This window comes from Ipomoea triloba, chromosome 1 (genome assembly GCF_003576645.1).
Source record: "Ipomoea triloba cultivar NCNSP0323 chromosome 1, ASM357664v1".
In the NCBI taxonomy this organism is placed as follows: domain Eukaryota; kingdom Viridiplantae; phylum Streptophyta; class Magnoliopsida; order Solanales; family Convolvulaceae; genus Ipomoea; species Ipomoea triloba.
In genome coordinates, this window is record NC_044916.1 from 2,640,319 (window position 1) to 2,666,212 (window position 25,894).

At 35.3% G+C, this 25,894-nt stretch overlaps 2 protein-coding genes across 4 annotated transcripts; both read right to left on the minus strand.

The window, feature by feature from the left end:
- Window positions 1-5,173: 5,173 nt before the first annotated feature.
- LOC116029626 (glucose-6-phosphate/phosphate translocator 2, chloroplastic-like) lies at window positions 5,174-8,056 on the minus strand. Its single transcript, XM_031271676.1, has 5 exons — window positions 7,338-8,056; window positions 6,722-6,947; window positions 6,374-6,596; window positions 5,853-6,066; window positions 5,174-5,421 (listed from the first exon to the last, which is right to left on the minus strand). Exons 1-5 carry the CDS (start codon window positions 7,866-7,868, stop codon window positions 5,410-5,412), a joined length of 1,206 nt encoding a protein of 401 aa, XP_031127536.1. The 5' UTR covers window positions 7,869-8,056; the 3' UTR covers window positions 5,174-5,409.
- A 5,358-nt stretch (window positions 8,057-13,414) lies between these two features.
- LOC116031443 (homeobox-leucine zipper protein MERISTEM L1-like) lies at window positions 13,415-19,368 on the minus strand. Of its 3 annotated transcripts, none has more exons than XM_031273676.1 (12): window positions 19,058-19,368; window positions 17,977-18,257; window positions 17,696-17,813; window positions 17,388-17,576; window positions 16,863-17,306; window positions 16,606-16,707; window positions 16,325-16,525; window positions 16,052-16,226; window positions 15,562-15,833; window positions 15,363-15,458; window positions 14,476-14,868; window positions 13,415-13,793 (listed from the first exon to the last, which is right to left on the minus strand). In XM_031273676.1, exons 2-11 carry the CDS (start codon window positions 18,198-18,200, stop codon window positions 14,500-14,502), a joined length of 2,190 nt encoding a protein of 729 aa, XP_031129536.1. In that variant the 5' UTR covers window positions 18,201-18,257; window positions 19,058-19,368; the 3' UTR covers window positions 13,415-13,793; window positions 14,476-14,499. The 3 variants fall into 3 exon arrangements, with proteins under 3 accessions (XP_031129536.1, XP_031129518.1, XP_031129528.1); XM_031273658.1 differs by having other exon boundaries at window positions 13,415-13,801; XM_031273668.1 differs by lacking the exon at window positions 19,058-19,368 and adding an exon at window positions 18,473-18,665 and having other exon boundaries at window positions 13,415-13,801.
- Between the last annotated feature and the right edge of the window lie 6,526 nt (window positions 19,369-25,894).

Sequence of the window (25,894 nt, forward strand, 5' to 3'; positions counted from 1 at the left end):
AACTACAGCAGGGAAATGATCACTTGATGAACATGGATCCATCAATGACTCCTTAATCCCAACATTACGAGCTCCCACACTCCCACAGACTTTGCCATTTTCAATAAAGCGAGCATTACCGGACTCAACAATCCTCGTACTATGATTAGGACAATAAAACATGTATCCATTAAACCTTTATGGATATCCAATTAAATTACCACTAATGGTTATGGAATCCAATTTATTTCATGTGAATTATATATCCTCACTTTAGCTTGATAGCCCCAAATGTGAAGATGCCTCAACTAGGTTTCCTTCCTTTCCACAGTTCATAAGATGTTTTAGAAACAACCTTACTAGGAACCCTATTGAGTAAGTATGCTGTTGTCTTTAATGCATACATTCACAATGAAACAGGCAATATACAGTTTATTAACCATACTCCTAACCATTTCCATAAAAGTACGATTTTGCCTATCAAAAGAGCCACAGATATCTGTATGTATCAAGTAATCCCAAGCTTCTTGTGGCTGAGTGTTTTGATACATGTCTGACTTGCTATCCCTTTATGCAATCGACACATGCATCATTCCAGTCAATAAAATCCAATTGAGACAAAATTCCAACCTTAATAAGTCTCAATATCCTTTATTTGGATATATGACTAAGCCTTTTACGCCACAAGAAAGTTAAAGATTCATTCGGTGCACTTCCTTCAACACAAACCTCACTCATAACATTAAACAAGGAATTAACAAAGTCTGCATTAAGATTGAAACAATATAAAGTATCCAACAAAACACCATAACCACAAAAAGGTATTTTGATGATACAAAGAAAATATTTGTTTCCAATCTTAAGGTTAAAACCCAATATGTCCAACCTAGATGCTGAAGTAAGATTTCTAGAACATTCTGGAATATATAGACAATTCTCAAGATCAAAGCAGAAGCATGTATCCAGCTTAATGCTATATGTTCCAATACCTTTAATTCTAGCTTTCATCTTGTTCACATGAAAAGAAACTTTTCATTTTCCCTTTGAGGTTGAAACATCAGAAAACCTTGCATAATGTTAGAAACATGTGTTGTAGCACCAGTGTCTAACCACTAAGTATTAGAAGGAACCTCAATAAAATTGAATTCAAAGCATACTGAAACTGAATGTATACTTCTCCTTTCTATCCAAGCTATCCTCTTCAGGCATTAAGCCTTCTTGTGCTCAGGTTTGTTACAGAAATAGCATTTATGCACTTTCTGAACGCACCTTGCACCTTCATAGGATGCTTGCCCTTCTTTTACTTTTAGACTTGCTGCCATTATCACTGACATCATAACTGCCACTATTATAGCGTGATACAATAGTGTTCACTGCAACCTTTTATCTCACATATCAATTGCCTTGAGTTAACAAACCTTTATTCAGACTATGATATATAAACCTTAAGTTTGTATTTAAATCCGCCTTTGGGTCAAATTTAAATACAATGTCAATTTACCGACATGCATCATTCACACATACTTGAATGAGATTATTCATCAAGTTCAAATTTAATATATAGGTCATCTTTGGACATGCGCTACATATTAACAAAACAGGAATCATAATCTCCTAAATTGTCATTAATCACATGTCTGATCCACCTTTGGGTGACCGCTAGAACCATGTGTTAATGATCACAAATGTTTATCAATCCTTAGTGTCATTCAATGATGCAAAATATCATGTGTATAATAAACATTCGTAAACATAAATAATTATTAGCTATTACCTTGAGTGTGCCACTTTGGTGACTAACGCACTCGCCTTATGCTAATAATTCATTTATGTGAATAAACCTTAATTTTTGTTGTAAACATAAACATAAATGATTATTTAGCTATTTACCATGAGTGGGCCGCTTTGGCGACTAACACACTCGCCTTATGCTAATAAATCATTTATGCGAATAAACCTTAATTTATATGTCGTTCTATTATAACATATAAATTAAGAGTGGATCAAATCTCCAGCCATAATTGATCCTTTATATATGCATATGAGCCCAGAATTTAAAGCTAGTCCAAATGCTTTAAACAACCGTAAGGACCCAAACTTATATATAATCCCTTATATTTTAAGCACAAATTAAATGAGTTTAGAATTTAAATCAAGTCCATAATACCTTAAATAACCAAATAGACTCAAATTAATTGGCCCAACAAAATAATCCATCATTTTGTCTTTTCCTCCTCATACCTCCCACGGAGCCGGCCGGAAATCCAAGAAGCTCCACCGTACGCCCTCCACCGTGGGAACCCAGCTATGCCACCATAGCCGTTCATGATTGCAAGTTTGATTCCATTGCAATAGTTGATTCCAACATTCATACAAATAATCCAGCAATAGGAATACACATGCATAATATTTGATTCCAAAACATGTTTATGTAAACAAACCTCAATTTATATGTCGTTCTCTTATAACATATAATACATGATTAAACAAACCTTAATTTATATGTCATTCTCTTATAACATATAATACATGATTAATAGTGACAAACCATATACTTTATAAATCATGTGACAACAAGTTATATACATCTTGAATGCAAAATAATAGATACAGTACGTACATAGCTTTACGATGTATATAACTATACGTACAGGAATTAATCACGTTGCAATTACTTCTATGCATTCATTAATACTTTTATTTAATCACATTCTCACATTTGTATACCCAAATTTATTGCACATCAGAATCCAAGAAAACATGAAAAAACAATTTGTTTGTACATAGTAATGTCTGGCTCCAAGATTAATGTGCAGTACGTATACAAACATGCGATTTTAATTTCATCGTCAACGAATACAAATATTCGACAGTGGCAATTTGATTCTATATAAAATCACCATCAAATGTTAATTGAAATTAAACATCAATTACGAATTACGAAATTCGCAATCAACCGTGCATATTTGTTCCAAACCATCACCGAACTCAAAAGAAAATATAATACAGTGATAACAACAAACTCGCGATTAATAAAACTTTATAATTAAAAATCCAATCCTAATTTTAGTAATTAATCAATTTACAAGTAGGCTCTGATACCAAATGTTAATTAAAACTTTTATGCGCTTATAACTTGAATGCGGAAGCACAAATAATAATGAACCGCATGTAAATCAAATTAATCAACTAAACAATGTTCATGATTATGGATCTTTAATTAAAACAATAATAAAGATAAAGACTTACTTGATTCCATTGAGATGTAATCTCTAACCTGAACAATCAAGAATGCTTCACCTCTCTGATCTGTATACCTTAATCACCTCCTGATGATACGGAGACTAAAAAACTCAGAGACTAAAAACCTTATGATCAGAAACCGTGTTGTCATTAGAGTTTTCCCGGGTATTTATAGATGTGATGAGAAACCCTCTTTCAAGAGGAATGGGAAACCTCCCCCTTTCAGGAATATAAATCACTTTAGGAATGTGAAACCTCCTTTTAGGATAACCCATATCCTTTTTCCATTATACATCTTTTAACCCTTATAAACTTAAATTTTAACAGAATGAGAGGGAGGGAATTTCACCTAGTAATTCCGCCTTTATACATCACTAATCAGCAACGTGAGTCCTTATGGAATTACAACCTTTATTATATAAATGAATGTTAGGAAATAATTATTTCTAACAGGTTGAGCCACTTTTTTTTTATTTGAAGATCGAAATGCCTTTGTATTTATGAGAATTTAAACAACTTTACTGCTATAAAGGGTCAAAAATAATCATGTCATAACAATATTAGTACCAAAAGAAGATGTGTTGAATAAAAAAGACTAAAAGTGAAATAACACCTATAAATATATGACAAAAAATAGAATTAACTTTTTTTTAACTTATTACTCTATCCAGTTGTAGTATAAACTAGCCATGTGCATCTTATAGAACAAGAGTTGTACACATGTAGTACAAAACCTTGTACACTTTAGTGTAGACATTATGCACTTCAAAATTAAAAAAATTATCAAAATATCACTAGATTTTTTTAAATCTTTCCTTCTTTCAAAAACGTTGATCTGGATCTGATCAAAGGCTGAAATTTTAAGGCATATTTACTAACAGAAAACTGTTTTCTGTTTTCTAATTTTTCAGTTTTCATTCTCTGTTTTCTGTTTAGAAAACTTGTTTACTAACACTTACTTTTTCAAATTTATTTTTTTAGATTAACGTTATAAAAATAACAATAAGTTTAATTTCGAGAGATTTTTGACTTTATATTTAAAATATTTTAAAATATATTTAGTTTAAATAAAGTAACTTTTAAGTTCAATATATGTAAAAAATTTACATTTGATATCCGGACCAAATTTATATCTGTATATAACATAAATAAAAATATATCTCAATCAATAACCTATTAAGTTCACATAAAATTTAGTTTAGATAATATTAATATTTTTGAGCTAATATTTAAAATATGTTTGGATATATTCATTTGAACGACATGTATATAATATATAATTTTTAATTTGAATTTTAATATAGTAGTATATGTAAAATTTCGATATCCGATATATGGACCAAACTTGTATCTGATTTAACATAATTAAAAATATCTGAACCAATAACCAATTGAGTTCAATTAAAATATAAAATGTGGTACAGATTATAATTTTTAATTTTGATAATGTGAATAATATATAATTTTAAACATAAGCAAATAAATTATGTTTAAATAAGTAATGCAAGTAGAAAAGATAGAAGATGATGATACGTAAAAGAAGATGGCAATGAATGTAATCATAATAATGAATAAATATGTAAGTATATAATGGTGAGAATGTGGTTATAGACTTATAGTGACATATATAGTTTAATAGATGATAAATGATTCTGTTTTCTATTTGAAAAATTAAAAATTTATTTCCTGTTTTCAAAATGAAAAACTGTGCTAATAAACATGTTTTCTGTTTCCTGTTTTCCAGTGTTCCAAAATTCCAGAAAACTGGAGAAATTACAGTTAGGCCCTTATTTTTACTACTTTTTTACCTAAACACCTCTTTTTATTTATCCAATCTCTCTCTCTCTCTCTCTCTCTATATATATATATATATATATATATATATATATATATATATATATATATATATATAATTCTTTTTAGTTTTTTGATTTGGAACTAGAACCAGCTGTTTATAATTTTAGTACAAATTCTCTTCTTATTTACTGTAAAAACCATTTCCACTTTTCAGAGCTGTGGAAAGAGGCAGAGACAAGAAAGCACACAGAAAACAGATAACCAATCTGAGAGGATATGATAGTAAAACTACAAAGTAACAAACTATTAAGCCAAGGTAGGCCATCTTTTTGCCCAAAGTAAATACATCTTCATCATCTCTATATGACAGAAACCCAATTTTCAGTCTCCTCACTGTTTTGCCTGCCCAAAACCAGAGATGAATATCAGCAATAGTTTCTATGTTTATGCTTCAGTGAACCTATGAACTTGAACTATACAGGTAAACCCATTAGATGAAGGTTAAAAAACATTACTACTTTTCACCTATGATAAATGCATCGACTCGAAACAGTTCAGATTCTAAACAGAGAAAATTTGTAATTTGAGTGTCATTATCATATGATCTTTACTTTATGTAAAGTCGAAATCTTTCCGAGGAAATGCAATCAAATCATACAGTATGTAGTTCACTTTATCTTAGTACTGTATGATTTGGTTGCATATCCTCGTAAAGATTTCAAAATCGGTTTTTACTTTGGAGACGAAAGGTAGCAGACAGTTCTTAATTCCTATTTAAGATTTTGTCTCTAAGTGAAGAGGTCTTAATTTTTAAGGCGAAGATCGAGGATTACCTGCGAATAGAGGAAGGTTCCGAGGATTGCAATGGCAGCTCCGAGGGCGTTGACAGGCTGGACAGGCGTGTGGAAGATTATGATAGAAGAAACGATGACCGAGATTCGCTTCATTGTGTTTCCTATGCTAAATGTCAACGGGGAAATCTCATCCAAGGACATATACGACACCTGGTTATACAAATGATAGAATATGCTCTGCGCCGCCACCCACCTAATTGCGCAATTCACACCAAAAGGACAGATATTCTGGTTAGCAAACCGTTAAAAACAGATTATAACCAGTACTAAATGTTGTGAAACATCATGTGGAAAACAAGAAAATACGAGTAACATGAGTCCTCGTAAAAATTAAATCAGCACACTTTTTTGGTTCTGTATCACTGTCAGCACGAAATATATACGATATAGCATTGCAATGAATTTATGAGTCTTAACTATGCATACAACTGCCAATTGCGACTAATGACATGCCTGGAGAAATATGAATGTCACGATGCACATAAGTGACTAATGCTTACCAAACGAAATTCGGTCCAATCTCGGAAAGAGCTGTTTGCCAGCCGGCTGCCCACATTTGGGGACCCTCCATAGCAATTGCAAAGGGCGTGAGAATCAATAGAGACAATATTGACAAGCACGCGTAATAATTCATCCCACTGACAGACTTGCCTGTCATCCCTCTCTTCGAGAATATGTTTCGAAACACAAACGCCAAATTCGATATCATAGCCCCCATAAACCCTGTAACAACCTCACATAAATGTCAAATGCACAACAAAGCACATCGAATACATTGTACGAGATCAAATTACTAATTTAAGGAATGCATGAAATGTGAGGCTCTGGAAACAGAGAAGTTGTTATACCAGTCATGTTGAAGTTGAGCTCAGTAACGGCTGCAAGTGCACAGCCACCGATAATAGGCAGAAGTGACAAGTAAACCGGAATGGGGAATGTCTCTGCCAGCAGAAACCTCGAAACCAACACGCTAAATGCTGGCTCACCACTCTTGATTATGTGAGTGAATGAAACAGCAACCTTTGACATGCTTACAGTTGCTGCAACATGCCCAATTGTATGTGCCACTGCAACCTGCATTATATCACCAATAAAGACAACAAATAACCTTCATCAGGCAACCCAGCCAAGTTAGTCAAACTGTTAGCTTAGTAACCACAAACTTCCAAATTCAACTCCCAGTAAAAGCAACTTATAAGCCTTTTTAGATTAAACAGGTTTACTATGTACAATCTAGACTGGTTTAGATATGGGTTTACCTAGTGCGCACTGATCAGGCAGGTAGTGGTGGTTGCAGGTTTCCTCGTCACCAAAAAAAATTAAATAACCTTAATCCTAACAAAATCCTATAATGAAACCTAAAAGCCTAGCTTACAAGCTACAACCAACTCAAAAAACATCAAAACAACTACTTAAACCACTAAAATGATTGAATATATATCAAAAAGGGTGTGAATTTCATACTGGGAAAAGGGTCTTCCAGAACTCAAGATCAGTTTTTGGAGCTTCAGCGATTCTGGTAGCCCAAGAAAGCAGCATAATCAACGATCCCGCCGCAAGAGAAAGAGTTGATGTCAGCCATGGATAAGGATAGGCATTGAGGACCTTCTTGTTGTATATATTGAAAACCACATTCAAAGCCCACCACGTGGCAAAATAAATCCCAATTTTCAGCTTCTGGGCAGCCTCCGATTTCGGCGCTTCAATGTTGAGATCCGCCGCCGCCGACCGGTCAGCCTCGTACGCCCCGCACTGAGTCGAAGGTTTCTGGGTTTGTGTTTTTGATGGCAAAAGCCCAAACTTTGCAACAGAGGCAATGTACAGAGGCCTCTGGGTCTGGGTCGAAACATCAGAGCTCAAAATCTTGGTTTTTGAGATCCTGGGTAGCGACAGAAACCTAGTAATACCTAAATCCGAATCCAATCCCTTTCTGGGAATATTAATCAAACCGCAGGGTTTGATCGAGAAAGGTGAGTGTTTTATAGAACAAGCCATGATTTTTTGCTTGGGAAAAACAATGGGGGTTGCAAGAGAATCAATGGGAAATTGAATTAAACGATCGAATCGAATTGAAGGAGCAAAAATCAAGAAAATTTCTTGGAGATTTTCAGAAATGTGAAGAATTTCTTGTGAGGGGTGGACGGAGTGATCAAGAATGAGAATGGAACAGTGGTGCGCGAATTGCGGCTGACGGATAAAGACGACACAATATACGACGTCACCTCTGACTGATGTGGTTGGTACAAGACAATGATTCCAGAAAGTACAGGTAGAAACCTAGGAATTGAATCTCTAGGAGGATCTTCATGGAGTTTCCAGATTCTCTGGTCAAACACGGGATTTTGTGGTCAAAGCAACGGATAATTTAAGGGGTTTTAGGTGGGACTTGGGAGTTATGCCTTATACCCTTATATAAGTCTTTTTTCCTGAGTATTTAATTATTATTTTTTAAATTTAGATGATTCCAGTTTTGTCGGACTAATCATAAGCTCACAGGACTTCACCCTTAGAATCACGCGAGTCACTTATTCAATTTACCAGTGGGATCATAGTTTTCATGTACGCACAAGAGATCTAATTCAAACATTTCATCATTCTTGGATTTTTTTTTCATACTTGTTTTCAGTGAATATTTAATTGTTATTTTGCTGCAGTATAAGTTATTATGTTGCAAATAAAATTTGTCGTATTAGACAAAATATAGATGTTCAATTGGAAGATTCTTTGTAGTCAATTGAGAAATTTCTCACGGTTGTTGTAAAATGGTAGACTTGGAAAAAGTCAGTCCATTATTCCAATAATCTGTTTGAAAATTCAAAATTCTACCAAACGGTTTGGACTTTGAAAAAAAAAAAAAGAAGTAAGTCCATGAATGAATTATTTATTAAATAAATTAAAAACAAAAAGTAAGTCTATGAATGAATATTTTATTATCCCTAGTAAGAATATTGGATGCTAGGATATTGCTAGGCCCATGAAGATGAAGCTAATAGATGGGTAGTGGCCCAAGAGTGAACTCAACCCTCAAGACCACTCTTGGTTGTACCCAAATTGGGTTACTAGCCTTATGATTTTTATAATTCTCCAGCAATTGGTTTCATATTGACATATTGTCATCATTATATTGTGCATGTGAACTATTTCTCTTTCTTTTCTTTCTTTCTTTTTTTTTTTTTCAAGTGTTACATGATAAAGAGAAGGATGATGTTTGGCACAGTTTGGTGGATGAGTGACTGCATCTCACGGATAGTTTGGAAGAGATTTCCTTCACCTACGTCTTGAGAGAAGAAAATAAGTGCGCAAATTTTCTTGCCAATCTTAGTGTTAGCACTTAGCAGGGCCTGACCGGCCCGCCGGAGTGGGGTACTTTGATTCTTGATTCCCTTAGAGGAGATAGTGCGACTTCTTGCAAGCAATGGTGGAGGTGTCGCTTCTCGTAAAGTTTAGTAGTGGTTAGCCTCTTGTAGTTCACCCAAAAAAACTATTTCTTCATTGTATTTAGATAGTGCAATCTTTATTTATATATGTAAAATATTTGTGGTGTAGGTTTGGCCAATGGGTTCAAAGTCGTGTCTAAATATAAATCACAGTCCCATTTTTTAAAATTAATTTTTAGTAACGACTAAAACTTAGAATCATTATTGAGGGTGTGCGATAAACTCTGCTCTTGCGTAATAGTTCACAAACTACATAAAAAATAAAATAAAATAAAATAAAAAAGGTAAATCACACTAGACTACACTATGAAAATTCTGTATGTATAACGGGCTCGATCAAGACAAAACAATATATTGTGCGTTGAGCATGCCTTGAGGACACATGTCACACATATATTTGGTAGACTATTTTATCTCTTCCTCTTACAAATTATTGGGCTATTTACTAAATAGTCTAGACATCTTTTTAGATCATTAAATTATATTTAAACGCTTTTGAAAAACAACTCCAGTGATTAATTAATTCAAAATAGTTCTTTGCTAGTAGCAATAAGATGCAAGGTTCGTACTCTAAATTTCACACCACCGTGAGGCATAAATATAACTTCTACCCTAATTTTCCACCTCATTTAAGAATGTTAAACCCTATGAAAGAAGTGTAACCACTAACCACCCAACCAACTTTTGGAAAAAAAAAAAAAAAACAATCCAAACAAATTAAACCTAACCATCACCCTCATCTCTTTTATTTTATCTATACTGTTCAATTCATCACTCTCATGAATCTCATAAAGACAACAACAGTTTCATCAACCACCATCTTCCACCATTTTAACTGCACCTGTTCATCAGCACATATGTTTCAGAACCAAACATAAACATGATAATAAAACACAACAGGAATTTATGCAAAAAAGCAACCGAAAAAAAAAAATTGCAAGCTAGCTAGCTATCGTAGCAGTCCCTAGAGTTGCAGAAATAATGACCATTTAGTCCTCTCTGATCTTCTGCAGTGGCCAATTAAGCTTTTCTGGTGCAACATCTGGGTAGCAAATTAATGCCACTCTCAGCTCTCTTATGTGGCTTTTCTGATAATCACTTGTGGGCAAACAAGACACAGGTACTGTTAACTGTTCTTCCTTAAATAACACAACTGTACATTTTTAATGATGCTTTTTTAATTTAATTTAATTTTCCCCTCTGATCTTCATCATATGTATCACAGAAAACACTTGAATTGGTGTTTTATAAGACATTAGTTTGCGTGTGTACAGATAGATGCATGTGCACCATCATTATCTTCACTGCAGGTTCTGTGGCCACGTAATTGTGATCTTCTTTCTCCACTTTGACTATTAATTGGACTGTCACCATATATAGATATACTGTGTCTGTCTGTATATATATAAATTAAAGGAGAAAACAATATATATAATGTTTTTTTTTAATTAGAAATAAATGTGTTATTTGTCTTGTCATACATGCAGGAGACATTTTTAGCTCTGCATTCAGTCACCTAAAGGGTGAACTAAATAGGAAATATATTTTGTTGGGCATTTTTTTTTGCGTGGTGAAGAAAACTTGCAACCACTATTTAACCGAGGTGTTGGCAAGAATTCAATTTGTGATTTTCTAGTATGAGAATTATAGATGCTGCTATCCTTTTTGGGGCTTTGTTGGACATTTTTGTCATCCGGCTACCCTTTTTGGGGCTTTGTTGGGCATTTTGGTATCATAGGATTATATTTGATTTCTATACTTTTCTACTTTCATATATTATTGGGTTATACTGTATTTTATTTGTTATTAATCTCTCCTTCATATTGTAGGATCAAGCGTTTATTATTACGTCAAAAGTTATAACTCATAATTTTATTTTTTTATATTTGTGTAGCAATCAACACCACCTTAACTCTGATACCAATTAGGGCATAATAGGATCAAACGCTTACACTATGCCAAAAGGTATAACTACTTTTAACGTAGTAGTAAGCGCTTGATTCTACCCATGTGGACTTTGAAATAAAAAGAAAATAGGGAAGAAATTTAGTTCCTTAATTACGATACGGTCACAAGTTTGAGTTTTATGGCCTTATGGGAGATATTTCTATATTTTATATATACACAAGGATGGAATCATTCATTTAAATTTTTGCATATATATACTGATTTTTCTCAAGACAGTGTTGTGTTCTTCAAAAAGATTTAAAAACAAAAAAAAAAACAAAAAAACTAAATGATACAATTAAAGTTTTGCATATTTAAAAATATATGATTGCATTTTCTATTTTCCGTTTGTTCTAACTGATCCAGAAAGGCAGAAACAATGTAAGTCATAATTTTATTCATTTTATTTTCTTTGGCCCTGTTTGGTAAATGACGGTTAGCTTATTGGGTTAGAAGGTATAGACCATGTTTGGTAAATTGTCGTTAGCTGATTGAGTTAGTTGATTGTGTTAGAATGTATGATTAGTTGATAATATTAGCTGATTGTAGAAAGTTGTTTGATAGATTAGCTGTTAGCTGATAGCTGTTTGGTATAATTTCTTTTCTCAAAAAGCTAATTGAAAAGGCTGCTTTGAGTAGCCTTTTCAATTTTAGTATTTTGGAGTTACAAAAAGCTTATTAACCAAACAATTTTAGTATTTTGGAGTTACAAAAAGCTTATTAACCAAACAATTTTAGTATTTTGGAGTTACAAAAAGCTTATTAACCAAACAACTTTAGTATTTTGGAGTTACAAAAAGCTTATTAACCAAACAACTAATGTATTTTGGAGTTACAAAAAGCTTATTAACCAAACAACTAATAGTGGTCAAATAAGCCAAAATTGGCTGATAGGCTGATTATTTACCAAACAGGACCATGATTAGTTGATAATATTAGCTGATTGTAGAAAGTTGTTTGGTAAATTAGCTATTAGCTGATAGCTGTTTGGTATAATTTCTTTTCTCAAAAAGCTAATTGAAAAGGCTGCTTTGAGTAGCCTTTTGAATTTTAGTATTTTGGAGTTACAAAAAACTTATTAACCAAACAACTAATAGTGATCAAATAAGCCAAAATTGACTGATAGGCTGATTATTTACCAAACAGGACCTTTATCTGATCCAATAAAATGAAGATATACGGTAAGGGTTATATTTTTTTTGGTGCATCAACACACTCCAAGCAGGTACAGGTACTATCTGACTTTTCAGAATCTGGCTCCTCCTACATCAGCTAAAAGAAACTCCAACAACTCATCTGGGATCCTCTAAGACCGTTGTGCCATCACCTTTAGTTTGACCAAGGTTAGCAAAGAAATTAGCACATTTGTTACCTTCTCTAAGCACATTTTAAAATCACCTCATCAAATACCAAAGCAAAGAACTTGCAATTAGAAATGAGCTCTAATGACAAAATCACTAGTTCTAGAATACTCGCGAAGAATATAATACTTACACTTATCTTCTTTCAAAATAAAATAAAAAATGGGAACCAACTCATCATGAGATTGTTTTGCACTGTTCTATCATTTATTGTCTTTCCAACTACTCAAAGCCTCAAGTCATAAAATTCCTGCTAAACTTAATGATTTCACATTAAAAGTGGTAACCAAAACCCACCCATAGCCCCTTCCCAGTCCCCATCACCCTCCACTGCAAAAAGTCAATGCAAAGCCTTTACTATCAACTTAATACAAGTATTCAGCTTTTAAGTATATAAGACATATAATATCAGAAGATAAACTAGCTTAGTACTGCAAAAATTGTATTTATAATTTGTTGTTAATATATACTGTTTGTACTGACCGAGTGTATATGTGATGGATATATTCTTTTAGTTTAAGAGGTAAACCAACTTAAGTTGTTCATAACTGACTAAGTCGAACTAAAAAAGCTAATAAATAATTCCTACGAAAATGAATCTTGAAGGCCTGAAACTACTAAGCTAACTACTCAACAAACGTGACCAGTGTTCTAACAAAATTTCTCTCATCTATTATCAATCTTAACCCCTCTACATATAGTTTTCTCACTCTTTTTTTTTTTTTAATATAAGTAAGGGATCGGAGGTTGAACCTTTGACATTAACACCCTTTATAGATAGTTGGGAAGAACAAAGTTGATACATGACAAAAAGTACCATTGATGAAGACATAATAGATATAATAATCATACAATTATGAAGATGGATGAAGACATAATAATAGATATAATCATACAATTATAATTGTATTAATTAAACTCTAGCTAGCGTTTACTCATTCACTCGAATTACAATATCATTTTTGTCCACTTGACGACTATAATGGCGAAGTCAATACCCGAACCATCACCCTTGCAGTCTGGTGAAATGCCACTTAAACTTTCCTCAACAAAACACCACACAACAAGGACTTACACACTCATATATATACGGTGCGTTCTTGACTTCTTCCCTTTCTTTGATCACACAAACCCTTCTTGCTTCTTTTGTCCTTACAATACCCCTTCATGTCCCACTGCAATACTAAGAAAGGGAGTCGTGGTTAGTAAATTTTATATAACCCACTTTTATAACTCATTCAGTAGCAAATTAAATATTCTAGAGGCTCTCGGAGGTGAACCTTGTACTCAAAAGTCAAGACTATCCGTCATTAACTGATCAATTGAGTTATAACTCATTCAGTAGCAAATTAAAGAAGTGGGAGACTCAAATGTAAACCCTACACTCAAGTGTATGATTACTCGAATGTAAACTCTACTCAATAGCAAATTGAAGCCTAGACTACTCAATTAACTCAATTGAGTAGTCCAGGCTTCAATAGGAAACCAAAGATTTTGGAGGATCTCGAAAGTAAACGGCACACTCAAGACTCAAGATTACCAGCTAGGCTGAACTATTAACTCAATTGAGGTATGTTCGGACTTCAATAGGAAATTAAAGATTTCGGAAACTTTCAAAAGTAAACCCTACACTCAAGAGTCGAAATTACCAAACCAGGTATAACTATTAACACAATTGAGGTATGTATGGGCTTCAATAGGAAACTAAAGATTTCAGAAGCTTTCAAAAGTAAACCCTACACTCAAGAGTCGAAATTACCAAACCAGGTATAACTAGTAACGCAATTGAGGTATGTCCGAGCTTCAATAGGAAACTAAAGATTGTAACATAATAAGTAGAATATATGAATATGTTACCATTCATTTTTATTGAAGATGAGATCATGCACTTTCGCACGCAACGGCGCTTTTGATCCTTTCGACGGTGCACTTGATGAGGCTGTTCACGGTGGCCACCGATCCGAGAGAGAGCTTCGCCGTCGGGACCGAATCTACCAATATCTGAAACGCAACGGTGAGTAGAGACCCGCCGGAACCAACCTCGGGATTCATCACAGCCCCGTTGCTCGCCGGCCCGTCGGGGAGAATGGCGAAACCAGAAGGCAACAAGGCAACATAGTCAGGATCTCCGCCACTCAACACAACATTCATGGCCACAATGTCGACCGGAGCATAGATAACATAGGATCCTGTCGAATCCGTACAACTCTCCTGGAGAATCAGCATGTTGCTCTGGCTTGAATTCGCGCTCTGCAATTCACACACAACATCAGAAATAATGGCACAAAATTAAACATCCATGGCAAAGAAAACATTAAATAAACAACTGTTCACTGAACTTATTGCTTTTGTGCAATTGGATCACTAAATTTAAAAAAGTGTGCAAATAAATCATCAATTGAGTAAAATTGGTCCAATTTAAATTGAAAATATCTTAATCTTTCATCCCAACTAATATGACAAAAGAACTGAGCATCCTTAATGCATACTATGTAATTAATATAAACAAATTCTACCAAAAAATTAAAAAAATGTCCAATTACTTGTTTAATATTTTTTTGGCTCAGGGCACGACATGTCCTGAACAGACCTACTCAAACTAATTTATGTTCGCACCGAACCAATCCAATTAAGGAAAATGATGAATTTAATATTTAATTGTACCATGTTTAAGTTAAGTAACTTAAGTGCACAAAAATGATAAATTTAATAGTGGATTTGACAATTTTTCATTAAATTCTTACGTTAACTCGCAAGAGAGAGACGCAGTTTCCAGGATCACGACCGTTGGCAATATGCGCCATTTCTTGAACAAGCCCGCCGTTAGAGAGAATATCCCACTGTAACAACAACAGACAACCTTAAAACTTCATAGTAAAGAGAAGATGGAGGATTGAGAGTGGATATGGTTTAAGGGATGATACAAAATTTACAAATTATCACCTCATTTCTGGAATTTTCGTCGCGGAGAAAATCGAACACCCTTTTGGGTGGTACAGGCAGCCAGAAAGAAGTTGCAGCGCTGAGAACTATTCCAGGAGGCCTCCCAGGATCATCTATGCTCTTCCGGGTCATAACCCGAACATCATCGGCCCCGCTGCCCGACAACGTTGTCCATGTATGGGCAGTCGAGGCCCCAACTCCAGCACAAAAGCTCATCACCATTCTCTCGGCAAGCTTCAGCATGCTCTTCCTGCCTTCCGGGCTCGTTATCACTGCATTTTATGTAATCAGATCAATATCATTTATTTCATGAATGACTAGAAAAATCGACAGTCACTATTGGTAAACTCCATATTGTGAAGATAAATCAGTCTAAATTATGACTGATTCAAATAAAAATAAATAGACAGCTCCTACCACTAGGAGTAGACTTAATATATATATTATTATTAGTCGCCCGTCAGATCCTATTTAAATTTTAAACTCGTACCTCCAACTTCTCCGGTTTGGATGTTGCTAGCCATGGCGCTGGCAAGGCGTTCGCACTGCCGGTCTAGCGCGGTCACCCAGCGTTTCGCCCCGAAAGCCAGGCCGGAATTGACTAGAGGTCTGTAGATGCTGTGAACAGCTCGATCATCCACTTCAACGTGCTCAATCCATGTTACCTAAGCAATTGTGAAACATTAGATTAAAATCCGAGGTTTATTAGCAATCTGGAAAGCAGGTTTCCTAGTACAATTGATAAATTAATGAACTTTACTACCTTGGAATAACCGTTGGGTAATTCTTGAATTAAGCAACCAGATGGCCTTCTCCTACACCTTGTAACTGCAGAAGGGCGCAATGTGTCCAGAGAAACATCAACCACTGCCCAGGTTCCATCGCCGTGCTGCTTGCAGTATCTCAAGAAATAGTTTTCTCGAGTTGGAACGAGTGGTGAAGGGACTTGAAACTCGGCTGTCATCTGGAAACATTTTCAATACAACGTTAATGTTTTTGTTTAACAAGAATAGGAATAATGTTGGTATTATGTTGCTTAATTACTGTTTGTAGTGCGCCGTTGTAATTGCCGGCGACGCCGGTGGATAAAACCTCTAGGGTGAGCGCTCTTGACACAATTCCCGCGAACACGGACGACCATTGACTCTGGAAATCAATGAAAAATAGGCTCTGTTTAGTATACCTAACTTAAAAACTGAAAGTTTACAGACTAGTAATTATTGATTTATTTTGTAAAGTTTAAGGATAGCATTTCAAAATAAGTTATTATGTGCTCTAAACAGAATGAGGATTATTTGTACCACATCCATGAGAATTTCGACGAGGTTAATGTGATTCATGATGACAACGGCTGATTCTCGGGAGGCTTCGGATTTGAATCCCAATGGCTTCGGACCAATCCCTCTTGGGAATGTCCGGACATATTCATCTTCGCTAAGAATCTCGGTGGAGTTGTCGGGGCTTGGGACCCACAAGGGTTCTCCGGATTGCGCCATTCTGATCAGCTCCTCCATTGCAGCCACCGCGAGCTCGATGATCATGGGCTTATCAGCATCTGAAGGCCCGGAAACCGACCGGAGAAGATCGCCGGCGGTGTATAATTCCCCCGGCAGCTGTGCCGGTGGAGGGCCGAAACTTCCCACTCCTAGATCAAGCGAACGCGGCGGCGCGAGTGGCGGCGCGTTGGGGTATGAAAGCATTGGCTTGCCAACATACTTGGCAGCAATGGCAGAAATCTTGTCAATCTACAAAGCAAAAAACTCAAATTAGTGGTGAAGATACTGAATGTCGTGACAATGTTTATTTGGATAATGTTACATTGGTACCTCTTCTCGAAGGCGAACATTTTCGATCCTCAAATGCTGCTCATCAAACGACATTTCGCCAATGGTTGCAGGCCCGCCACAGTTGGGGCAAGTCGCGTTGCTGAGGGCCTCCTTATACCGGATATTATCAGCACGAAGCTTGTCGTTCTCCGCCCTCAATTGACTGTTCTCATGTCGTTCGTGTTGAGCCTGAAAACACAAACTAACACACAATTACTTCCATACCCATCATTAAAAGTAAAACATTATATTTTTAGCCATCAAATGCCCAAAATACTGCAACCAATTCAACATGGAAGAAGAACAACCTTCATTTGAGTGCGTTTGTTTTGGAACCAAAACTTCACTTGCAATGGCTCCAGGGCCAATCTCCGTCCCAATTCCTTCCTTTGTTTATCATCAGGGTGCGGACATTCTTTGAAAAACCTGTTACATTAATTAAACAACCTCAATCAATACCTCGTACCCACAAAAAAAAAATAAAAAAAAATTCAAGATAAGTGTTCACAAACAGTTCAGCTCAGTTGATTCTTGAGTGACAGATTACTGGTAAGAAAATTCAAGAAAATGAAATTTTATGGTTTCTTACGATTCCATTTCTTGGATTTGATGTTGGGTGTGACGATGATAACGTTTCTTTTTATTAGAGGGAAGATTGGGATCTTGATCGTCTCCGGAGGGAGCTTCCATGATATCGGTGCCGGATTTGCTCTCAAACTCGTCGTCTCTAAGCATATCCAACTCGTTCTCCGGCGGCTTATGGCTCATATCCAGCAAATGGTGGTGGGTATCAAACATGTTCGGCTGAAACATCTTTAATCAATCACTGTTCTTATAATCCCTCAGGCCTCCAGATTAATTTATAATAATCTGCAACAAGATAGAAACCCTCATTAAGCACACAATAATTACCAACCCAGAAAAAAAAAATGGAGTTTAATTTCTTCTTCACCAAGCATGCTTCACTACTGGGTTGTTTAATTGAATTGTTTAATTCATTCATTCCCTATACACTAGATCATAATCTAAGCAGATCTGGAGAAAAAGGAGAGATGAAACTCAAGAACTGATGAATATATATGTACCCAAAAGCTTGAAGGGTCGCCGGAGAGTTACTTTAACGTTGATTGAGGTTATCAAGTGTGTGGTTCGGGGAAACCGATGATCGCCGGGAAATTAACGACGGCGGTCGGTCTGGGTATCTTTTTTCTCTTCTCTCTCGCTAGTTTTAGGGTTTTCTCTCACAAACAAAAGTACATTTTTTGGGGCGGTTTGACTAAGGTTAGTAGATTTTCTGGCAGCGTCTGAGGATAAGTAAAAGGATGTTTTACAAGCAAAAAAAAAAAAAACAATTTAGCAACTGACTTTTTGTCTCCTTTTGTCTGAAACTCAGTGAAAAAAAATTGGCAAGAACTCATAGTATAAAGAGTTGACGCAGTGTGAACACAACCCTACTGGTCTTACCATTTTATTTTCTTAAAATTTTTTTTTACCCAATTGATTGATGTTACATTCTCCTATGATAACGCTAGCGAATATCTCGGATGCACCATCAAACTTTGACTCTTTAAAAAACTTCTCTTTCTTTAAAAACAAAAAACAAAAGATTATTATTATAACGTAAGATTAAAAAGTCATAGGGGGGAATATGAACGCATATTGGGACTTACCATTTTCTTGGGGTTTTACTATTCCCTCTTTGGCGGCCGGAGAGAAGGAGCCGTGAAAGGTACGACGGAGGGTCTGGTTTTCCGGCGAGAGAGAGAGAGAGAGTGGAAAGCCAGTGGCGGGAGGCGGTGGGTGGGGCGGTGATTAATGGCGGAGGATAACTTTCTTGTGAAGGGAATTTAAGAAAATATACTTGGGGGAAAGGAGAGAGAGATAGTGTTTTTATTATCAAAAGAAGAGAGAGAGAGGGAGAAGAAGAAGAAGGGGAACAGGTGGAGAAGATGTGGCAGTGAAGGAGTTATTGCAGAGCGTATTGAGAGTATGAAAATGCATTTATGGCGGGGTTGGAGGTGTTATTAATATATCATATCGCTAAGAGAGAGAGAGAGAGGGAGGAAAGAGAGAGAGAGAGAGAGGAGGGCTGGGAGAGGGTAGGGGGTGAGGGAGTTGTGTTGGTTGGGGACTTGGGACAAGATTACACAAATAAAAATAAGAAATTATTGCTTGTTTAGGTAAATTGAAAAGTGATTTGAATTTGGATTAATTTCGTAGCGGGGAAGATATCGAATGTCGTATATCAAAAGAATCTTGGAATGAGGTTCTGAAGTGTTATATTCGAAGGAGACTCTCGGAAGATAGCTGAAGGAGTCTTGAACAGCTCAGGAACCAGCCAAGTGACGTACAATGTTCTCAAAGCATGTAAACAGGAACTGAAGTTCATACGGACAATAAGGGCAGTGCCTCGGTCACGATTTTTTCATTATTTGATCGGATCAAAAAAGAAACTTTGGGATCGCTAGAGACAAAAAAAATCATAAATATAACTATATAAAGCAGATCAACCCTATCATTCTGGGGTGACGGAGGGATCGTACCATTCGAGTCGTTTTTTTATGCTTTTCCCGGAGGTCTGGAGAAAGGCGCAAATAGAAGTAGATAAACGGGAATTAGAGGAATCACGAGTAAAGTAGTTATAAATCCTGTCAATAAATTTTTTTCATGCTTTTCCCGGAGGTCTGGAGAAAACTGCAAATAGAAGTAGATAAACGGGAATTAGAGGAATCGCCAGTAAACGGGAATTAGAGGAATCGCGAGTAAAGTAGTTATAAATCCTGTCAATAAAAAAGGGCTTACAGAAAGTCCATCTATTCCGAGTAAACGGGAATTAGAGGAATCGCGAGTAAAGTAGTTATAAATCCTGTTAAGGAAATAGGGCCTATAGAAAGTCCATCTATTCCAATCAAACATAGTAGCGAATCAACTAGATAGGGCGCGAATTAGAGGAATCGCGAGTAGTAGTTATAAATAGGGCGGGAACAACTAGATAGGGCGCGAATTAGAGGAATCGCGAGTAGTAGTTATAAATAGGGCGGGATCAACTAGATAGGGCGCGAATTAGAGGAATCTCGAGTAGTAGTTATAAATAGGGCGGGAATTAGAGGAATCGGCGCGAATTAGAGGAATCGCGAGTAGTAGTTATAAATAGGGCGGGAATTAGAGGAATCGCGAGTAGTAGTTACGAACTTGGGATGCACGGCGAGAATTAGAGGAATCGCGCGAGTAGTAGTTATAAATAGGGCGGGAATTAGAGGAATCGCGAGTAGTAGTTACGAACTTGGGATGCACGGCGAGAATTAGAGGAATCGCGAGTAGTAGTTATAAATAGGGCGGGAATTAGAGGAATCGCGAGTAGTAGTTATAAATAGGGCGAGGATTAGAGGAATCGCGAGTAGTAGTTATAAATAGGGCGAGAATTAGAGGAATCGCGAGTAGTAGTTATAAATAGGGCGGGAATTAGAGGAATCGCGAGTAGTAGTTATAAATAGGGCGGGAATTAGAGGAATCGCGAGTAGTAGTTATAAATAGGGTGGGAATTAGAGGAATCGCGAGTAGTAGCTATAAATAGGGCGGGAATTAGAGGAATCGCGAGTAGTAGTAGTTATAAATAGGGCGGGAATTAGAGGAATCGCGAGTAGTAGTAGTTATAAATAGGGCGGGAATTAGAGGAATCGCGCGAGTAGTAGTTATAAATAGGGCGGGAATTAGAGGAATCGCGTGAGTAGTAGTAGTTATAAATAGGGCGGGAATTAGAGGAATCGCAAATAGTAGTTGAAGCACAAGACTCAAACTCATGACCTCCCATATGGGGGAGGCCACTACATGCCATTTGAACACAAGGTACTTGGCTTGTAATATATTGTGTTGTTTAGTTATACATTTGGAGAAGAGAAGATAGAGTATGGAGAATGGAAATGGGGGAAATGAAAAACTACACCGAGAAAGGAAAAATAAAGACATCGAATGATATATGCTTAACGTAGCAACCAATGATCGTGCGATCGAGCATATAACTGTAGCTCTCCCAAATGGGAAGTCATAAGTTTGAATCTAAGTTGGAGGTAAAGGATAACTCTTTGTGCTTCAATAGGTCAGAGTCTCTAGTACTCAAAAAGATAAATCAACTTAGTAATCAAAGTAAAATATATATTTGGTGAAATAAATTGATCACACGACAACATGACGTGGTGCCCTCCAATCTAAAGACAATATATATTTGGTGAAATAAATTGATCTTGACGACAACCTGACGTGGTATCCCTCCAATCTAAAGAAAATATATATTTGATGAAATAAATTGATTGTGACGACAATCTGACGATGGTGCCGTCCAAACTAAGGACCGATCAGGCACCTCTACTTTATCCAAGGCTCCAACCTGATGCAGTGCCCTCCAATCTAAGGACCGATAAGACGCCTCTACTTTAGCAAAGACTCCAAGGCACAACTCACCACTTTGAATGGGTAGGCGAGTAGATAGCACCTGAAGTACAACCTGTAAAGAAAATCCAATTGTTCTGACATCTTAATGCTCCAACTCGAGTTATATGTTGGTTTACCTCCTTATGGTCTTTCTGGCATCTTAATGCTCTCACTCGAATTATATGTTGATTTACCTCCTTATGGTCTTTCCGGCATCTTAATGCTCCCACTCGAATTATATGTTGGTTTACCTCCTTATGGTCTTTTACGGACTAGAGTTACAACTTACAAGTTAGATTATTTACCCCGTGCACATTATTAAGTAATGGCTAGGAGTTCTCTTCCTTATCACCCTAAAGAAAAAACACGAAAAAAAAAAAGAAAAAAAAAAGAAAGAAAGAAATTGGTTGTTTAAATTGAACTTTCTATTATATATAATTTGTTGTTTATTATAATATGTGTTACATCCATTTATATTATTTGAAGATCAAAATCAACATGAATTAATTAAATAAACTTAGATAAAAATTACTCCCTCTGTCCCGTAATGTTTGTCCGATTTACATTTGGCACGGAGTTTAAGAAAGTTAATCAAACCAGACTTTCTTTCCGCTTATGCCCTTCTACAATTATACTTACTGACAGTTTTGCTTGCTACAGGGGATTTCTTATTTTCTTCCTCACTCTTCATTTCTTTAGACATTTTCTGCAACAACCCCATTTCTTCAAGAAACCCATTTCTTCATCATTCTCCAACAAATCCTCCATAGCTCTCTATCTTTTATTCTTCTTTTTAGTTCTTTATACACCCGTGATTATACAAAAATAAATGAACTTAATACTTGAGAACATATAAAAACGAAAAAAAAAACAAAAGACAAAAAATAAGTGGTGTTTAAAAATAGATGGAGTTATAAAAATCTGAAACTTCATGAAATTGATGGGATGGCAACGCCGATTTGAGATATCATAAAAATTGCTACACTAGTGAAGGTGGCTAATGTTTTTGTGGAGTTCATACTAGCTTAGCCTCTTCGCAAAGCACCGTGAAAAAGAATAATATCTAGGATCTCATCAAGATCTCAAAATGGGCGTTGGTGGCAACAGTGGCGGCGTTACTGTTACAGCTCGTCTGCTCTTGCTGCCGATGGTACTACCATGTTGTTGCTTCTCTGGTGACTAAGGAAAAAAAGAAAGAACAAAAAGTTGTTTTGATAGATTTTTGTTTTTGGTTCCGTTCAAGTTTTGAAGTGAATGGTTTACTTTGCACAGAGTATTAAGAATATGTGGACTATGCCTAATCTTGAGTGGATGATAGTTGTGAAGACTATGTACCATTATAATAAAAGGGCAAAGTTGGAAAATAAAAATATAATGATGTTTATTTTTAGAAAGTGGACAATATTTTGGGACGGACGAAAAAGGAAAGTAAGACAGGTAAAATGTGACGGAGGGAGTAATAAATGTTTGTATTTTTTTTTTTTATAAATTAACATAGGTCACATTATAAAATAAAATAAAATAAATCCAACCTACCTATCCAATTCTTGTGTTATGAAAAATAAATGCGGATACTCTTCAACATTAAATTGTAGTACTACCTTTTATGTTCTTAATTTTTACTGTCCATTTACCGTACCATTGAATGCATAACTAATATGCAGAACTACTATTTAAGAGCTTAATAAAAATTAAATAAATAAATATTTTTTTCCATATATTAAACATATATACAATATATGTGATTTATTCAACGATGGTTAAATGATTTAATATTAATAACAATAACAATAATAATAATAATAATAATAATAATAATAATAATAAGGAATAATGATCAAATTAATCACTCAACTATACGCGAAAATGCAATTAGATCATCTAACTTTTTTCTTTATAAAAAAGTACAATTGGCCACATGAATAAGTCAAATTCATGCAATTAATCATACCAAATTGAACGATTGTGTTGGTCAATACCCGTTGCCCGAACTGTGCACGTGAGTTTTCTTTTTAATTTTAAAATTAATTTAAAGTTGTGTAGTTTTCTTCGTCACAAAATTGGTGACAAGAGCTCTCTTCGTCTTCGATGGCGAAGATGAAAGTGCAGACAAAGAGACGGTAATATATATATATATATATATAGAGGGTCATGTTCAGGTGCGGCCGTGCGGTTCACACCACTCAATGTTACGAAATACACCACTCAATGTTAAGAAACACACCACACAAATATGCACTGTGGTGTGTTTCTTAACATTGTGGTGTGTTTCATTGTGTTTCATTGTGGTGTGTTTATTAACATTGAGTGGTGTATTTCGTAACATTGAGTGGTGTGTGACCGCACGGCCGCATTTGAACCAAAATCTATCTATATATTATTTATTTATTTATTTATTTATTTATTGTTTAAATTTTTTTAAAAAAAATTGTCTAGCTCAACCATGTTTAAAAAATTAATTTTTAAAATTTTAAAAGCCACATCATCATTTTTACCTAAATCACCTGCCAATTTGGTTTGATTGCAAAAATTTGACCTATTTTGAGGGCTAATTACACTTTTTTTTTTAGTTAAATAACCTAAATCACCTGTCAATTGAGTAATCAAAGTAAAATATATATTTGGTGAAATAAATTGATCGTGACGACAATCTGACATGGTGCCTTCCATATATATTTGGTGAAATAAATTGATCATGACGACAATCTGACAATGTGCCCTCCATATATATTTGGTGAAACAAATTGATCATGACGACAATCTAACGTGGTGCCCTCCAAATTAAGGACCAATCAGACACCTCTACTTTAGCAAAGACTCCAACCTGGTGTGGTGCCCTCCAATGTAAGGATCGATCAGACGCCTTACTTTAACAGAGACTCCAAGGCAAAACTCATTACTTGGAATGGGCAGGCGAGTAGATAGCACCTGATGAAGTCCAGCCTGTAGAGAAAATCCAATTGTTCCGACATCTTAATGCTCCCACTCGAGTTATATGTTGGTTTACCCCTTATGGTCTTTCCGACGTATTAATGCTCCACTCGAATTATATGTTGGTTTATCTCCTTATGGTCTTTTACTGACTAGGATTACAAGTTGGGTTTACCCAGTGCATATTATTAAGTAGTGGCTAGGAATTCTCCTTGTCACTCTAAGGGTAAAAAGAAAAAAGAGAAAGAAATTGGTCATTTAAATTGCACTTATATATATAATAATATGTTGGTTATTATAATCTGTGTCACATCCATTTATATTATTTGAAGATCAAAATCACCGTGAATTAATTAAATAAACTCAATTTAGATAAAATTTAATAAATGTTTGTATATAAATAATTTTTATAAATAAACATAAGTCACATTTTAAAATAAAATAAAATAAATTCCACCTACCTATCCAATTCTCGTGTTATGAAAAATAAATGGGGATACTCTTCAACATTAAATTGTAGCACTACCTTTTGTGTTCTTAATTTTTACTGTCCATTTACCATTGAATGCATAACTAATATGCAGAACTACTATTTAAGAGCTTAATAAAAATTAAATAAATAAATATTTTTTCCATATATTAAACATATATACAATATATGTGATGTATTCAACAATATATTAAGAGTTAGGTTAAATGATTTAATAATAATAAAGAACAATGATCAAATTAACCACTCAACTATACGCAAAAATATAATTGGATCATCTAACTAAAAGAAAAAGTTCAATTGGCCACATGAATAAGTCAAATTCTTGCAATTAATCATTCCAAATTGAACGATTGTGCCGGTTAATACTAGTTGCCCGGCATGTGCACGCGACTTAGCTTTTCTTTTTAATTTTAAAATTAATTTAAAATTTTGTCCTTTTTTTCGTCTCAAAGTTGGTGACAAGAGCTCATTTTGTCTCTGACGTTGCAGACAAAGAAAAGCTCGTCGTTTCTAGACTAGAGATGAAGAAAAATCTTCATCTCCAGGTTGAAGACAAGAGTTGCACTCTCTTCGTCTTCGATGGCGAAGATGAAGAGGAGACAAAGAGACAGTAATGTTTATATATATATATATATATATATATATATATATATAT

Bases quoted from the DNA above. Each gene is read 5' to 3' on its own strand.
- LOC116031443 (XM_031273676.1), bottom strand. From the start codon at position 18,200: ATGTTTCAGCCGAACATGTTTGATACCCACCACCATTTGCTGGATATG. The intron at 16,708-16,862 runs GTACAAATAATC...ATTGATTTCCAG, and splicing joins TCGAAATTCTCATGGATGTG to AGTCAATGGTCGTCCGTGTT. The intron at 15,834-16,051 runs GTACGAGTTTAA...CATAAAATGCAG, and splicing joins CCAAACCGGAGAAGTTGGAG to TGATAACGAGCCCGGAAGGC.
- LOC116029626 (XM_031271676.1), bottom strand. From the start codon at position 7,868: ATGGCTTGTTCTATAAAACACTCACCTTTCTCGATCAAACCCTGCGGT. The intron at 6,948-7,337 runs GTATGAAATTCA...GATATAATGCAG, and splicing joins TCTGGAAGACCCTTTTCCCA to GTTGCAGTGGCACATACAAT. The intron at 6,597-6,721 runs GTATAACAACTT...AGGTTGTTACAG, and splicing joins GCTCAACTTCAACATGACTG to GGTTTATGGGGGCTATGATA.